This window comes from Rana temporaria, chromosome 6 (assembly GCF_905171775.1).
Source record: "Rana temporaria chromosome 6, aRanTem1.1, whole genome shotgun sequence".
Classification (NCBI taxonomy): Eukaryota; Metazoa; Chordata; class Amphibia; order Anura; family Ranidae; genus Rana; species Rana temporaria.
In genome coordinates, this window is record NC_053494.1 from 23,648,899 (window position 1) to 23,666,298 (window position 17,400).

Here is a 17,400-nt window from a genome sequence, read left to right on the forward strand (position 1 = left end):
GCGGTGATGCAGGTGGGCAGTGAGAGATGATGTCATCTCTCTGCTCGCTCCGCCGTCACACATCAGACAGTGCAGCCTTTGCGGCCCGGGTGCAAAAAGGCCACGGCCCGGGGGTCGATGACCCCTGGTTTAGCTTATTTGCAAAACAACAACTGGTAAGGGAAAGTGGCCAAAGCAAATATTAATGTGTAATTTACAGGAGAAAAACTTTGTTGAAATACCTATTGGCATAGTAATAATAATAAAATAACAAAATTATAATCCTCAATTTTGCCAAATTGGGGTAAATAGGGAAATTGCTTTGTTATTCTGCACTGCATGAATTACTGAAATGATGTCAAAACACTTACACTTCAGCTTCAAACAATTCCTTTCCCAGGTTGATGAAAAAATAATGACCCCGGAGGTGAGACAAGCAGCCATGACTTACATGCTTAACAAATATGTATCTGGTTTAAATTCCTCGATGGCGGACCAGACTTCAGACTTCAAGGAAACTTTCCGATATTTCATAGGGGGGATCACACCTGAAGCAGTCCAACAAATCCCGGACACTATAAACTGTGACACCTACAAGAACATGTAAGTACCAAGCACTAAGACTGCATTATTATTATTATTATTATTATTATACAGGATTTATATAGCGCCAACAGTTTGCGCAGCGCTTTACATCAGGGAAGACAGTACAGTCACAATACAATTCAATACAGGAGGGATCAGAGGGCCCTGCTCGTTAGAGCTTACAATCTAGAAGGGAGGGTCAAGTGGAACAAAGGGTAGTAGCTGTGGGGGATGATCAGATGGACTCAAATGCAAATACAGTTGCTAGGTGTGGGTAGGATAGGCTTCTCTGAAGAGGAGGGTTTTCAGGGATCCTCTAAAAGCTAGTAGAGAAGGAGATAGGCGGATATATTGGGGTAAGGAGTTCCATAGGCTTGGAGAGGCTCTGGAGAAGTCCTGGAGACGAGCATGGGAGCAGGTGATGAGAGAGCTAGAGAGTAGGAGGTCTTGAGAAGAGCGAAGAGAACGATTAGGTTGGTATTTAGAGACTAGGTCAGTGATGTAGCTGGGGGCAGAGTTGTGGATGGCTTTGTAGGTAGTAGTTAGTAGTTTGAATTTAATTCTTTGGGTGAGTGGAAGCCAATGGAGGGATTGACAGAGAGGGGAAGCAGAGACAGAGCGTTTGGTAAGGTGGATGAGTCTGGCAGCAGCATTCATGATGGACTGAAGGGGGGTTAGAGTATGCAGAGGTAAGCCAATGAGAAGGGAATTGCAGTAATCAAGGCGAGAGATGACCAGGGAGTGAATTAAGAGCTTTGTGGTGTCATTGGTTAGAAAGGGGCGTATTTTGGAGATGTTGCGAAGGTTGAGGCGGCAAGATTTGGACAGTGATTGAACGTGAGGTTTAAAGGACAGTTCAGAGTCCAGGACTACACCTAGGACCTTGACATGTGGGGATGGGCCGATAGTTGTGCCATTAATTTTGACAGAGAGATCAGGGGAAGAGGCACGTGGGGGAGGGAAAATGATAAGTTCCGTTTTAGATAGATTGAGTTTGAGGAAGTGGTGCGACATCCAAAGTGAAATATCTGATAGTAAATTAGTGATACGTGAGGAAAATGAGCTAGTGAGTTGAGGGGTAGAGGAATAAATTTGAGTGTCGTCAGCGTAGAGATGGTATTGGAAGCCGTGGGAGGCTATCAGCTGACCCAGGGAGGAGGTGTAGATTGAAAATAGGAGAGGTCCAAGAACAGAACCTTGGGGGACCCCAACTGAGAATGGAAGAGGAGAGGAGGAAATAGAATTGTAAGTAACGCTAAAGGTACGGTTGGATAAGTAAGTAGAGAACCAGCGAAGAGTACAGTCACGGAGACCAAAGGTGTGAAGTTTTTTGAGGAGGAGTGGGTGGTCAACCGTATCAAAGGCGGCAGAGAGGTCCAGGAGTAGGAGCACAGAATAGTGTCCCTTAGTTTTGGCTGTTAGTATATCGTTTGTAAGTTTTAGGAGAGCAGTTTCTGTGGAATGTTGAGGACGAAATCCAGACTGAAAGGGATCAAGAAGGTTATTATCAGCAAGGTGTACGCTCAGTCGGTTGTAGACTAGACGTTCAAGGAGTTTGGATAAAAAGGGGAGCAAGGAGATGGGACGTAGGTTGTCAAGATTGGATGGGTCCAGTGAGGGCTTTTTAAGTATGGGGCTGACTAGTGCATGTTTCAAAGAGTTAGGGAAGATGCCAGAAGAGAGGGAGAGATTGAAGATGTGGGTTAGAGAATGTAGAATAGAGTCAGAGGGTGAACGTAGCATTTGCGAGGGAACAGGGTCCAGAGCGCAGGTGGTAAGATGGACGTTGGCAAGTAATTTAGCGACCTCGTCTATAGTGGTGGGGTTGAAAGAGGGAAGTAAAGATTGTACCTGTGGGCATGAGGTGGGAAGTGTGGAGGGTATCTGAACAGTAGAGATCTCCTTGCGAATTGTATCAATCTTCTGTTTGAAGTGATTGGCGATCTCCTGGGCAGTGAGTGAGTTGGTGGGTGGAGGCAGTGGGGGACAAAGTAGAGAGTTGAAGGTAGAGAAGAGTTGACGGGGACGGGATGATAAGTTTTTAATGAGGGTGATGAAATAGGTCTGCTTGGCAGTGAGGAGGCTGGAATTGTATTTTTGGAGGGCAGATTTATACTGGACGAAGTCTTCCTTGGACTTGCTCTTGCGCCACTGGCGCTCAAGAGCACGGCTGTGTTTTTTCAGACTTCTGGTATCATCTGTTTGCCAGGGTTGAAGGGGGCGGGGCCTTATTCTGCGTGTAGTGAGGGGGGCCAGTCTGTCCAGTGATGCTAGAAGTGAAGTGTTGTAGACAGAAGTGGCTAGGTCAGTGCAGGACAGGGGTGCGATTTTGTCGTAGAGGTGGTCAGTCGCAGAGTATAGAAGAAAAGGGTTGATATGGTGAAGGTTTCTACGAGAAACTGTTAGGCGTTTGGGTGGAGAGGAGGTGGAGGAGAAGGAGAGAGTGAAGTTAATAAGGTAGTGATCAGATAGGGGGTAAGGATAGTTGAAGAGGTTACGTGGAATGCATAGGTGGGAAAAGACAAGGTCAAGGGTATTGCCTTCGGAGTGAGTAGGAGCCTGTATCCATTGCTTCAGGTCAAAGGAGGAGGTTAGACTGAGAAGTTTTGAAGTTGCAGGAGTGCTAGCATTAGTAGGGATGTTGAAGTCGCCAAGAATGATTGTGGGGATTTCAGAAGAGAGAAAGTAGGGTAGCCAGGCAGAGAAGTCATCCAGAAAGGATGATACTGGGCCAGGGGGCCGGTAGATCACAGCTATCCTTAGAGAAACTGGGGAGAAGAGACGAACACAATGCGCCTCAAATGAGGAGAGTGACAGAGAGGGAGGTGGGTGAAGTACCTGAAAGGTGCTATGTGGGGCTAAAAGGATTCCAACACCCCCTCCTTTGCGTCCACTGGCTCTGGGGGAGTGAGTCCAAAGAAGACCACCGTGAGATAGAGCAGCAGGAGACGCAGTGTCGGATTCGTGAAGCCAGGTTTCGGTAACGGCGAGAAGATTAAATGATTTAGCGATAAAGAGATCATGGAGGGAGGTTAGTTTGTTACAGACGGAGCGAGCATTCCAAAGGGCGCAAGAGAAAGGGAGTCTGGTCTTGGGAAGAAGAGTAATGGGAACTAGATTGTGTGCATTGCAGCCAGAGGGTGTAGGGTAATGGGTGTGTTGAGCACAGTTAGGAGGCCCAGGGTTTGGTGATACATCACCAGAGGATAGGAGAAGCAGAAGGGTGAGGGAGGTAATGTGGGAATGTGATTTATATGAGGGGACATTCCCCAGTTGTTTGGAGTATTGGGCGTGTAAATTTAGAGTTAGCCAGAGTTGGTGAGCGCAGTAATAAGGGGAGGACAGAAGTGAGGGTGATATATACAAGGTGTGGGGTGGAGAAGAGGGATGAATGAAAGCCAGTTTAAGGATTGAAGATGCAGCTGTCAGAAGGAGTGGTAGACAGAGCATTTTAGAAGGGGGAGGAAGAGCAGAGAGTGTGAACAAGGTTACCTGTCTAACAAATCTCTTTTTTCTTTTCCTACGCTTTGTGCATTCGCTGAAGTGCAGGCTCAGAAGTGCTCCCACTTAGATAAATCCCCCCACTTTGAGAAAGAACCCCATTTGCAAACGTGCCACCCCTAGGCAAACGTGCCTTTCCCAAGAGATGGTTAGATATATACTGTTAGGAATGGGGGGTGTGTTCTTCCAATTACTAATTAGGAAGGTAATAAAATGGCTGGCTATGCAGAGCAGAATTCTCACTTAAGAAACAGATTTACAAGTGGACAGCTAATAGAGATAAGGAAAGGCCATAATTTAGGGGTAAAGCAAAGGGAGGAAACAAAAACAAAAGCAAGGTATGTGGATAGTCTACAGATTGTTAAGCAAAAGACATAAGCAAAAAAGTTGCCATTATTTCAATTAAAGATGGCGTTTCATCAGTGCAAACATACCAGCAATTTAGACTATGGGGAATTAAACACGTTCAATATTCAATTCTGGGCGGATTCAGCTGCAAACATACCAGCAATTTAGACTATGGGGAATTAAACACGTTCAATATTCAATTCTGGGCGGATTCAGCTGCAAACATACCAGCAACAAAACGCCCGACGCGGGACGCTTCTGCCGCTAGAGGGGAGAATTCCCATTGCTGTCTATGGAGATGGTTCACATCTCATAGACGCGCAACGCCTGTCGCCTGAAAAAAAGTCCCGGACCCTTTTTTTCACGCGACAGGCGCGTTTTCCCATAGACAGCAATGGGAATACTTTTAGAAAAAAAAAAAAATTGAAACATTTGTACTCGCGGCAAATCTGCCGCTACACGCGAACGCGGCTGTCGCTTAGGTGTGAATGCAGCCTAAAGGCTAGGTTCACACTACTGTGGCTGCAATTTGATGCGATTTTCGGTGTGATTTTGTAGTGTGACTTGGTTGCGTTTTGGCCACGCAGCTTATGGTTTAATGGGCCAAAATCACGTTGGAATCTCATCAAAGTAGCACAGGACCCTTTTTGTAAATATCGTGCTGTGCTGCATTGATGTAAATAGGCACCGCTGACAGCAATGTGATTTCCATTGGCGTGCGATTTTGTGTGGCTCAAGTCGCATCTGAAATCGCAATAGTATGAACCAAGCCTAAAAGGAGGTTTCAACTTAAAAAATGAAATCCCTGAAATAGCTCACAGGTTTAACCAGGAGATATAAAACACACAAAGCTTGTGTGGAATTCCACGCTAAAGGAACCTGGTAGTTGCAACTATAGTATACAAATGCTCATAAATCTTGCACAGTATAAATTACAAAGAAGAGACATCAAAAAGATGCAAAGTAAAGGTTTGTGAGAAGCAGAGTGTGTGTTTCAATCAAAGGTTATGGGGGGTATACTACTCATTAAAATGAGTCCCTGTTAAAATGCTGCAATGGGTGGCGAGGCTGCTAAATGGGTGGCGAGGAAGATAAAAGCAAGAGAGGGGAGAGAAGCGCCAGGCGAGTCCTAGTACAGCAATGTTAATTTATTTTACGATCAACCATAATAATGGATTGCACTCACAGGCCCAGATTCACAAAGCACTTACGCCGACGTATAACAAGTTACGCCGACGTAAGTGCAAATGTGCGCCGTCGTATCTGTGCGCCAGACCCACAAACAGATATGCGCCCTGCCAGCGTCCTCTAAAGTTAAAACAAATCACTGTCGGTCCCTCTGTTTCATGGATCCTTCCTACGGTGTGCAAGAGCCCATTCACACGGGGCGGATCAGTAATGATCTGCGCAGTAAACCTCCGCTTGCTCAGTGGGGATCGCTCCGTTGATCCCTGCTGAGCTGGCAGATGACAGGGCGGTCCCCGCACACTGTGCAGGGACCGCCCTGTCTTTTCTCCGCTCTACTCTATGGGGGGATCGGATGAACTTTGACCGTATGTCCGTGCTCAGCCGATCCGATCCGCAGACAGAAGGAAAAATAGGGTTTTCCTCCGTCTGCAGAATCGGAGGAATGCGGAACCGGGCGAGATCGGGTGTCAGCGGATGTCGGTCGTATCTATGCGACTGATTCATAGAATCAGTTACGCATAGATATGCCTAAGATCCGACAGGTGTAACTGTGTTACGCCGTTGGATCTTAACTGCAATTTTAAAATGGCCGCTGGGGGCGTTCTCGCTGATTTACGTGAAGAATATGTAAATCAGCAAAATACGCCAATTCACGAACGTACGCGAGCCCGACGCAGTCACTTTACGCCGTTTACGTAAGGGTTTTCCTGGCGTATAGTTACCCCTGCTTCTATTAGGCGCAGCCAATGTTAAGTATGGCCGTCGTTCCCGCGACAAAATTTGAATTTTTTACGTCATTTGCGTAAGTCGATTGCGAATACGGATGGACGTAATTTCCGTAAACATCGAAACCAATGACGTCCTTGCGACGTCATTTGGAGCAATGCACGCTGGGAAAATTTCCCATCGGTGCGGGGACGCACCTGATTTGAATAGTACACTCCCCCTAGCTGCGGAATTTGAATTCCGCCGGGGGATTTACGATACGCCGCCGCAAGTTTTGAGGTAAGTGTTTTGTGAATTACCCACTTGCCTCAAAAAATTGCGGCGGTGGATCTTAAACCACATAGGTTACGGGGATCTAAAGATCCGCTAACCTATGTGAATCTGGCCCAACCTTTCTAAACGGACATTATTAAGTTCACCTTTACTGAGTACCGACACAGGTTGACAGTGGTACCCTCTGGGCTTGGTACATGTTAGAACAAAATGGCCACTAGAATCATCAAATCCTAAGGATGCTTTAGTAAACTTTTTTTTCTGTTTAATTTCTCTTCCAGACTTAGTGGCATCAACAGTGGGTTTGATAAATTTTCCGACAACGTCATAAGCTCTGTGTTTAATTGGATCATTCGATACATGGACTATCATTACAATAGCACCTCAGGTAAGATCTTGCAGCTTTTTGAGTTAAGAAAGAGTGAGCTGTTTAGGGCACATGTGTCAAACGCAAAGTCCACGGGCTGAATCTGGCCAAACAGAGAAGAGGACAGAAACTCCTCTTCCAGATCCTGTGCTTCTCCTTGCAACCACAGAAAGGCTTGTCTCTCTGCCCCTACCCTCAGTCTCAGCAGTCAGAAGTATGGAGAAGGACATAACTCCTCCACCAGACCCTGTGCCTCTCTGTGCAGCCACAGCACCCCTCCTCTCCGCCTCCCCTTGTCTCAGTATTTAGCAGACTCCTGCAGCTGACTTCAACCCTCCTTTGGTCCTTCTCCAGACCCTGTTAAACAAAGTTAAAGAGGAGCTCCAGGTACCCACAAAAAAAAGTTGAAAAGGCTGCAACTGCGAATACTGTAGCTGCTGAGTTTTAACATAAAGGACACATATATATATATATATATATATATATATATATATATATATATATATATATATATATATATATATCCAGCCATAAAATTACAATGGGGACACTAGTTCTGGTGACCTGGTACCCCCCCCCCCCCCCCCCCCCAAGGAAATCCCTTAATTTGCTGGGATTTCCTCTCACATCCTGTTTGGCTATGGGACAGGAAGTGAAGGTGAAAAAAAATCTGACAGGGATTATATCCCTCTCTTGCTCTATCCAAAATGCCTATAGTTCTGCTTCAACCACTTCAATACCAGGCACTTTCCCCCCTTCCTGCCCAGGCCAATTTTCAGCTTTCAGCGCAGTCGTATTTTAAATGCCAATTGCGCAGTCATGCAAAGCTGTACCCAAACAACATTTTTATAATTTTGTTTCCACAAATAAAGCTTTCTTTTGGTGGTATTTGATCAACACTGGGGGTTTTTTTTTTTTTTTTGCTAAACTAATAAAAAAAAGACATTTTGAAAAAAAAAAATTCAGGAAATGGCTCACAGCTTCTCCCCAGCCAATGAGAACAGAGGGGTGTGGAATGTGGAAGGCATAGTGGAAGCCCAGTACTGGAGTCTGGCTGTGGGGCCCTAGGGCAGTTCAAAGCTGGACTTTGTGGAGGATATGATATATGACAGGGAGGCTGCAGGGTAAGGTGACCAGATTTTTTAAATGAAATCCGGGGACATATTTTTTTTTTACTAGTAATGGCAGCAATCAGCGACTCTCTGCCCGTCCCCGCCCGCCTCACAGCCTTGCGTCACGATTGGCGAAAGGAGCCGAACGGCGAGTCGGCGCTATACTGCGCCTGCGCACCGCTGTTCGGCTCCTTTCGGCAATCGTGACGCAGCTTACGCGACGGGGGGAGCTCGTTTTTGGTCATCACGTCAATCACCAGCAAGTTAGGAACTCCCACTCCCGCGGGACTCGCAACCCGGAAGCCACGGGTGAATTAGCTGTACCAAGGTATGTACAGCATAAAAAAAAACATAATAGGCATAATCGTATTGTAATGTGGGGGGCCATTGTAATACTAGAAAGTCGTTTTTAGGGTGAACCTCCCCTTTAAGTCTTACTCTTTGGGCCCCCGGCTACTACTGGATGGGGAGCGGAGGAAGATCACTCCGCCAGGGAAGGCAAGGCAATAGGCAGGTGGCTGGCCAGGATTTGAGCCAAGGCAGAAGAACATGCGAGCGGAGCTGAATGGGCATGTGTCCGAAACTGAAGAAATATTCCCTCCGCTCCGACCAGCACATGATCATCAGAAAGGGGCACAGATAATGGAAATACAACCCCCCTAAGCTAGTAGGCATGGCGGAGCGGGGGTGTGTAATTCAAATTTTTTTATTTTAATTCTGCATTGACTGTCCTTGAAATTGCCCCTGCCCCTTATTAAATCCAATCTGGACAAAACCAGGGACAGACTTGGTCCGGGGACAGTGTCCTCAATCAGGGGACTGTCCCCTGAAACTGGGGATGTCTGGTCACCCTACTGCAGGGGCCCCCTGGGGTTAGGGGTGAGGTTGCGATTGTGACCCCTGCAACCCCTTATGCTACGCCCATGCTAGGGTGTATGCTCACAATGAACACTGCCCAAGTCTAAGATGTGCACCTCTGTGAATTGTTGCTGGTTATTAGGAATCTATTTGTATGACTATAACAAATTTTGTGTAATTTCGCTCCCCTCCTCTATTTATAGGTGTCTGTAGCAGCTTGTACACCGATAGTAGGAGCTTTGTCCAAGTCATGTTCCAGAGGTTTTCCCGCAAAGCTACAGTCTATCAATTTCAATATTACTACTCCACGTTTAACGCGGTAAATACAGTTTTTTGCTTTATAATATACATACTTCCCAACTTTTGAACTTCAGAATGAGGGACAATTGAGGGTGCCCGTGAGCTGCTGCACACATAATGGCAAAATGTGGGTGTGACCAAAGTCTTAATGGTGGGAGGGGCTTAAAGCGTATGGCTAAGAGGGGCCCACTCCTTCTCTGCCAACCACCTGGGGGCCCTTTCCTCTTCCCCCATTCACCTTGGAGGCCCTCTCCTTCTCCCATGTCCACCCAGAAGCCCTCTCCTTCTTCCACGTCCACCCAGGAGCCCTCTCCTTCTCCCACGCCCACCCAGGAGCAGTCTCCTTCTCCCATGTCCACCCAGGGGCCCTCTCCTTCTCCCACATCCACCCAGGAGCCCCCTCCTTCTCCCACATCCACCCAGGAGCCCCCTCCTTCTCCCACATCCACCCAGGGGGGCCCTCTCCTTCTCCCACGTCCACCCAGGGGTCCTCTCCGACGTCCATCCAGAGGCCCTGTCCTTCTCCCACGTCCACCCAGGGGCCCTCTTTCACGTCCACCTAGGAGACCTCTTTTTTTCCCATGTCCACCCAGGGGCCCTCTCCTTCTCCCATGTCTACCCAGGAGCCCTCTCCTTCTCCCTAAGCCACCAGTGACTCAAAAGTGGGTCACACATGTGCTCTGCCCTCGGAAGACCCAGTACCCACTGTCCTGGGACACCATGATGATGGCATACGAGTCTCCAGTGTGAGGGCTACAGGGAAACTCCCACTCAGCTTCTTTGGCCCCTGATTGGAGGAAAAGCAGCAGAGGCGATCCAGCACTTCTCAGAGATCACAGACACTGCTGTATAATTTAGCTTGACCTCCCATACAGATCACAGGCACAGCTCTATTTATTTTCTCTACCTCCCATACATACATACATAGACACAATGTCACAGGCACAGCTCTATTTTATTTCTCGACCTCCCATACATACATAGACACAGTGCTATGCACGGGTCCCGCCCCCTCTCTAAGCACCGCTCTATCTCCCCCTCCCACTTTCCTTCGGTAGGGGTTATTAGAAAGAACAGCCTAGGGGCGTGTTAGGGGCAGGGGCGGGGGTGGACGCAGTGCTGACGATGACGAGATTAAACAAATCGCCACTCTGCCCACCCGCTCGGGTCTATAATTTTTCTGGACCCGAAAATAGCGTCCACACACGCACGATAAAGCAGTGGTGAAGTCGCGCATGCGCGGTAAAGCCCAGAGAACAGCTGTTTGCTGATGTAGCCACACCGGAAGTAACGCCGTTGAGGTTTTGCATGAGTTGAGACTTTTTTTTTTATTACACCAGGAAAATTAAGGCAATGTACCCAACAGTGACACAGATAGTAATGTATTCCTGATGGAATTTCTACTCATCCTCTGTTCTGTGCAAAACCATGAACATTAAAAGAATATTTTGCTGGATTTTCACTTTGCAGTAACTGTTTTATCAATGAACTTTCATTTTTGTCTTAATTCTTTTTCTTTCATGCCTAGTTTTCTTGCCTAGACCTCCTCACTGGTGCACATCTGGGCAACCTCCTCGCGAATACCACAGCAATCACAAACCAACTGGACGCAGCCCTGATCCTTGTTGAAATGAAAAAACGTGATACTGAGGATGTCAAGTCATTTTTTCCCGCAATAAACGAGGTGGCTCGAGAGGTCAGTGAAAGCTTCAGCCTTGCCTTCAAGATAGCTCCCCTTCTCCAAAAAAAAAGAAGGAAGGTTTTAAAAATGTGATTAGCACATTGATGAGAACAGAGGTAGGAAGCAGGGAAGACCAAGTCTAATGCCTCGTTTCCACTGAGCGGATCGGTTCGGTACGGTATGCTATTTTGGGTGTTTCCATTATGAAAGTGTGCCATAAAACCGAACCGTACCTCACCATTCTGGGTCCTGCTTCAGATGTGGGGCCATAGAAAATGAAACGGTTCGGTTAGGGCGGAGCTACAATACATTCCACTGATTGGTGGACACGCTTGGCTTTTTTTCTAAACCCTGTATGGCCCCCTACAGTCCGACTTGCAGTGGAAATGCTCACCAGAATAGACCGGACCATTCTAAGCGTTCCAAACTGTACCGACTCGAACCGCTCCGTTCAGTGGAAACGAGGCATGAGGCCCCGTACTCACGACCAAACATGTCTGCTGAAACTGGTCCGCGGACCAGTTTCAGCGGACATGTTCGTTCGTGTGTAGGCAGTAACGTACAGAATTCCAGCAAACAATCGTCGGCCAGACCGTTTTCCAACGAACAACTGTTTCCTGGTCTTGCTTTAAAACAGTCTGCTGGAATCGTGTCCGTCAGACATGTTCGGTCGTCTGTACACAAAAGCAGCGTACAAAAACCCCGCGCATGCTCAGTCCAAATGAGGAGACGGGAGCGCTCGTTCAGGTAAAACTCGCGTTTGTTTGGGATATGGCACATTCGTCATTAGAAACCTTTTATTCTAGCAAGAGAACAATGTCTTAAAAAGGCGCACTAAACCACATTTTCAAGCCTCGTTTTATTAATTCTTCTCTTGCTAGAATAACCCCGTTCTCTTGCTGATGCAATTTCAATAGAGTTGTCCCATACTGAAATGTCACATTTCTTGCTTGTGATGTAATCCTTTAATAATGTTTTCTATGCCAGACGTGTGTTTTGGTTGGTGGTCCTCCATAATTTATAGTAGTCATTTTTGTAAAGGAATGTGCATATATTTTTTTTTTTTTGTTGTTTCTAGTTATGTCACCATTTAAAATATTTTTTTTTTACATGTTTTTTTCAATTTTTTTTTTATTTTTTATTTTTGGTGTTTCATTAGAGAATATTAAACCATGTTGGCACACCAAATGTCCCCCCCCCCCCAAGGAGTGTGTCCTTTGTAAATTACCCATTGTATATTTATTAAAGGTTTGCTGCCTAATAATCCCCACAGTATAACAAACAATAGACATGTTTTCAAATGAAAGCAAAAAGCCTTTTATTCAGGCAAATGTCATCACAAAAAATAAAAAGAACGGCAGCACTAGAATAGATAGCAAACTATATGCAAACTTGCATTTCCAACATGGTGAAGGATAAACTTCCAAGCCTCAGGAGCCAAACACAAAAATATGAAGCAGCAGCACACAAACAAAGGAACCCAAACTGTGGTAGTACAAACAAGATGTCCTTTATGTGGAAGGAAATGGAAGGCAGAAAATCAACGTTTCCTCCTCTTTCCAGCCTTCCCTCCAGGCAGCCTTCCAGCGGATCGAACACGGGGTCTTGCAGGTGGGGTTGATGTGGCAGCAGGAGGATGGTGTTCCGCAAGCCGGGCCGGGTCACATAGCCCAGTGTCTGGGGTCAGCAGGCCCCTCTGCATCCACCAAAGGACCTGGTTCATCAGGGCCTTTGCCAGTCTTCTCTGGTCCTCCTCCCCTTCATTTAAATCATGGGCCAATGAGGCACTGAAGGCCTCTGTGGGGTTGAGGGGGGCCCTCATGATGGCGCTTGCCTCCTGGATCATGCGGAGGCTTGCCTCCTCCACAGGCCTCAACTGCCTCCTTCGGCCTGATGGCCTCACCTGGGGGGGAGAAGACTGGCTGGTGGTGGTTCTCCTGGCCGGGTGGACCTGCTGCAGGCCACTGGGCCCAGCCTCCTCCTGGCTGCCACTGACCCCGGCCTCCTCCTGGCTGCCACTGACCCCGGCCTCCTCCTGGCTGCCACTGACCCCGGCCTCCTCCTGGCTGCCACTGACCCCGGCCTCCTCCTGGCTGACAGACACCTGAGGATCTGCCACCTCCTGGCTGATCTCTTCTTCCTGTGTGGAAAAAAAAGGAAATTTTTTACAATTTCGCTTAATAAAACCACACTCATTTTCATGTTTTTCGTTTTGTATTTTCTGTTCATTATTACTTGAATACACTCTACTTCTGACCCCTGCAGTTGTCATCTCTGACACCTATTTGTCTGAACACCTTTTTTTTTGCTTTTTCCCAGCTTGGTTTTTTTTTTACAATATCTAATCATTAATCCACCAAGAATTATTTACGCCAGAAATATAGAGGAAACTACTATACCTCCTCATCGAAGGGTGGCAGATCTGCATCTCTGTCAGCCAGGCCCTCTTCCTCCGACTCTGCAGGGCTGTGGTCATCTGGGGAAGGTCCGCTGGAAGGTAGCATGGAGGAAAGGTTGGAAGAAAGACTGGACATCGTTTTCCTGCCTTCCATTTCGTCCCGCAAAAAAGCCATCTGTTTATAATACCACAGTTTGGGTTCCTTTGCTTGTCTTGCTGCTGCTCCCGATTTTTTGCTTTTATTAGCTTTGTATGCTCTCCTGTATGTGCTTCTGAGGTTGGCAAGTTTATCCTTCACCATGTTGGCAGTGCATCCTGGCACCCAAGTTTGCATATAATTTGCTAGCTCTTCTAGTGCTGCCGCTCGTACCTCTTTATTGCAATATAAAGAGTGCTTGGAATTCCACAGGATGGGCGTCTCCTGATATTTTTGGAGTAAGGCCTCTATAGATTCCTTGCTTTGTAGGAGGTCCATTGTAATTTTTCAAAAATTATATTTCTTTTTGAGTCTAGATTACAAAAACATAAACCACAGAAAAATAAATATTCCAAAGGATCAGCGTTGACCTTGATCTAATATGTGTCTTCAAATTTATTACCTATATCTAATTACAAACACAGTCTCTCTTGTTTAAACAATGATTGGCAGCTCGGCCGCATTGCTTGTACCAAACATTGATTTGCTAGATGCAGAGCCATTGTTCACATTGCAGTAAATATTTTAAATATATAAAAATAAACAATGCTTACAAATGACAGTTTTCATCTAGGCACTCTTTCATGTGTAGATCTCCTGCCCCTGACAATGGATGACATAAAAGACACTTCCTAATGACCTCTGTACAACCAACACTTGAACAATACTTTGCCTGATCTGAATACACCATTCAAAAACTTGTCAATGAGGTACAGCATTGTTCACATCTCTATTTTGTGAGGTGTCCAAAAGCATTTGGAAACCAAAATAACATTGTGGTACCCCATAGACAGAATAGCTTAAAAAGGGTGCAACCAACAGCCCAAACCCCCATCCCATGTGTCTACATTTTCAAGGCCTCTGCTGATCACATTTTTAATTTCCTTACCTTCCTGTCTCTCGCTCCTCGTTTCTCACGCTCGCCTAATTACCGCGTAAGATGCGTAATCACGGCGTAAACCTTTTAAACACTCCGCGTATTTATTAAACCCCGCCCTCGTCACCTTTGTGAGGCCCCTAATCAATGAGTTTAGGAAATATGGCGTTAACTGTGTATGTTCTGGATGCGCTCGAAGATTCTCCGCGTAACCGACGTAAACACGTTGTTTGCATTCTCTACACTCCGCGTATGTATTAAACGCCGCCCTCTTCTCCGCCCATGGCGTAAGAATTCATCTTTTCCACGCCCATAATCTCTGTGGGAAAGGAAAGATGGCGATGTCACACGAGCGGGCACGATGCTCTCATGCCACAAGTGAAGGGACAGAGGCAGGGACGTCCCGATCAAGGCAAAGAAGATATAAAGCCACTAATATGCGGTTCCAGGAAATGGTGGAGTTAGTTTACATCATGCGAAAGAAGGACTATGATGGTGAATTAGGGCCATACAAGACCCCTAACCGCCGAAAGGCACATATTATGGACAAGGTGGCGAGGAGAATGCAGAGGATGTTTGGGATCACCAGGTCCAAGGAACAGCTGAGGAAACGATGGTCAGACTTAAAATTGAGGGAGCCACATAAGATGAAGAAAATACTTAAAATTCTGCGTAAAAGTAAGTAAATATATATTGGGGTTGGGGGGGGGGGGTGATTGTCTGCAATAATGTGTTGCCATGTATATTTCACCATCTGCCTCCTTGGCCTGCTTGTAATTTTAAAGACATGTTGTCATTTATTTTTTAGGACATAAATAACTACATATTTACAAATAGTGTTCTTAGTAAACAACGTAACATCACATAGTTTCTCAGAAAGGCTCGGTTATTCCAGGAACAACACACCTGGACATGGCTCACTGGCCAAAAACTTTGTTTGTAAACATTGTGTAAAAGCTAGTTCTAGAAAAAAAAAGTATGAGAATGGGAAAGGCAAACAGGATTCATTCTAAAAACAGTGGTAATAAAGCAGATGTTTTCACATCTGCAATGCAGAGCACCTGTGTCTCCCCAAATCAAAAATGGGTTTTGGTAGGGTCTCACAGAAATACTGTTTAGGGGGGACATCCATGTGTGTCACTTTGCTAAAAAGGGGCAGGATCAGAGCTTGCCATATAGAAGTAATTGCAAAATGTAGGTTTGGTGAAAGATAAAAGTAACTAAATGAAAGCATCTTCTAAGCAATGTGTGCGATTTATGCTCTCCAATATCTGTGTGCTGATGAGTCTACATTTTTTTTGGTTTATTTCAGGGGAAAGAAGTCGCCAGCATTTGGAGGAGGCAGAGAGGGCCAGACAAGGCCAAAATCTGCCATCTCAACATGTGGAGGAGGAGGAGGATGTGGAAGGAGAAGAGGATGTGGAAGGAGAAGAGGATGTGGAAGGAGAAGAGGATGTGGAAGGAGAAGAGGATGTGGAAGGAGAGGAGGATGTGGAAGGAGAGGAGGAAGGAAGAAAGGAGGAAGGAAGAGAGGAGGAAGAAGTAATTTTGGACTTAGAAGTTATAGCAGATGAAGGGCAAGTGGCGGAAGAACAATTTGGCGAATTGAAAGAAGGTGGATTGATGGATGAAGGAGGAGTCCAAGATGATGGGGAAGTGGTGGAAGAAGGAGGAGTGATAGAAGATGATGGGGAGGTGGTGGAAGAAGGAGGAGTGATAGAAGATGTCGAAGAGGTGGAAAGGAGAAGCCCATCAGGTCAGTGTCACCCTAGCTTGCTTCAAAAAAACATATGTAGATAGGCCTCATCGAAAAATAATGTTGTAAATGCCATTTTTTTTATTTTTTTTAGGGGAGGAGGATGGTGTGCCAATATTTTCACGTGCAAGTGCTGCTATAATTATTCAGCAGGTAATGGAGTGCAGCACTGAAATGCACAATATGCGTGAAAGGATGTTTCTCATGGAACAGAATGTAACAAATGTCCTTTTGGAATGCAGCACGGAAATGGACAATATGCGGCAAAGAATGATGGTGATCGAATCTAATTTTAAAAACATTATTGACATGATGGGCCGTGTCAAAGACTGAAACACCCCCCGCCCATCCCCCGCCCCCACAAACATTTTTACAGTTTGAATAATGAATACGCCAAAATTTGAAGATACACACACAGTGTGCCAACATGTGCTATCTGCCATCACAGAATATCTAATGTCTGTGCTTTGTGGGTCCAACCCCCTCCTCCATCCTCAAGTAGTTGAGAGGAAGGGTTTGCTCCCACAGAACACAGACATTGATCACCCATGATGTCAGATAGCACATGTGGCCATTTGTCTGTTGAACCAATGACATTTGGCGAGTTTGCACTGAATGTGTGTATCTTCCAATTTTGGCGTGTTCCAGTGTGAAAGCACACCATGACTGACTGCTGTTGTGAGTTTTTATATTTTTGGAATTGGATTTTGTTACTTTTTGACCATGTTGAACATTTTGGGATACTATAAAGTTTAGACCATAAAGAATAAACAACGCCAAAAAATTTAAAATATATATATATAGAATTATAAATCTCTCTAATCACTGAATTTAGTGAAGTAGAGATTTGACTCCAAAATCTCACCGAAAAATTTACTTTTAGAAAAACACACCAAAAACAAAAAAAATGGTCAAAAAATTATTGTTTTTTGTGCATAAAAAATATGCCCAAAAAAAAAAAATAAGGCGGTAAACACCCCACCAAAAATAATCTATATATATATATATATATATATGTAAACAATAAATCTAACTATATTTGCTAAAAAAAAAAGTGAACTTGTTAATAAATGTATAATCTGCATAATATTTTTGGTTGAATTACCTGAAAAAAAAAAAAAATCTAAAAAATTTTTGTAGACTCCTAAGTACAAAAGCAGGGAGTAATGAAAAAACTATAAAATAATTTTTGGGGTCATGAACAAGCAAAAATTAAAATACTTGACCTCAAAATTTACAAATGGAGTTGCTTCTT

At 45.4% G+C, this 17,400-nt stretch overlaps 1 protein-coding gene across 1 annotated transcript in view; it reads left to right on the plus strand.

Annotated features, from left to right (window-relative positions):
- The window catches only part of LOC120943252, a 96,177-nt gene that overhangs the window by 12,649 nt on the left and 66,128 nt on the right, over positions 1-17,400 (plus strand). The window contains exons 5-8 of the mRNA XM_040356455.1: positions 380-582; positions 6,882-6,988; positions 9,141-9,256; positions 10,766-10,933. Coding sequence (XP_040212389.1) covers positions 380-582; positions 6,882-6,988; positions 9,141-9,256; positions 10,766-10,933 — 594 coding nt within the window. The remainder of the gene's footprint in view (positions 1-379; positions 583-6,881; positions 6,989-9,140; positions 9,257-10,765; positions 10,934-17,400) is intronic.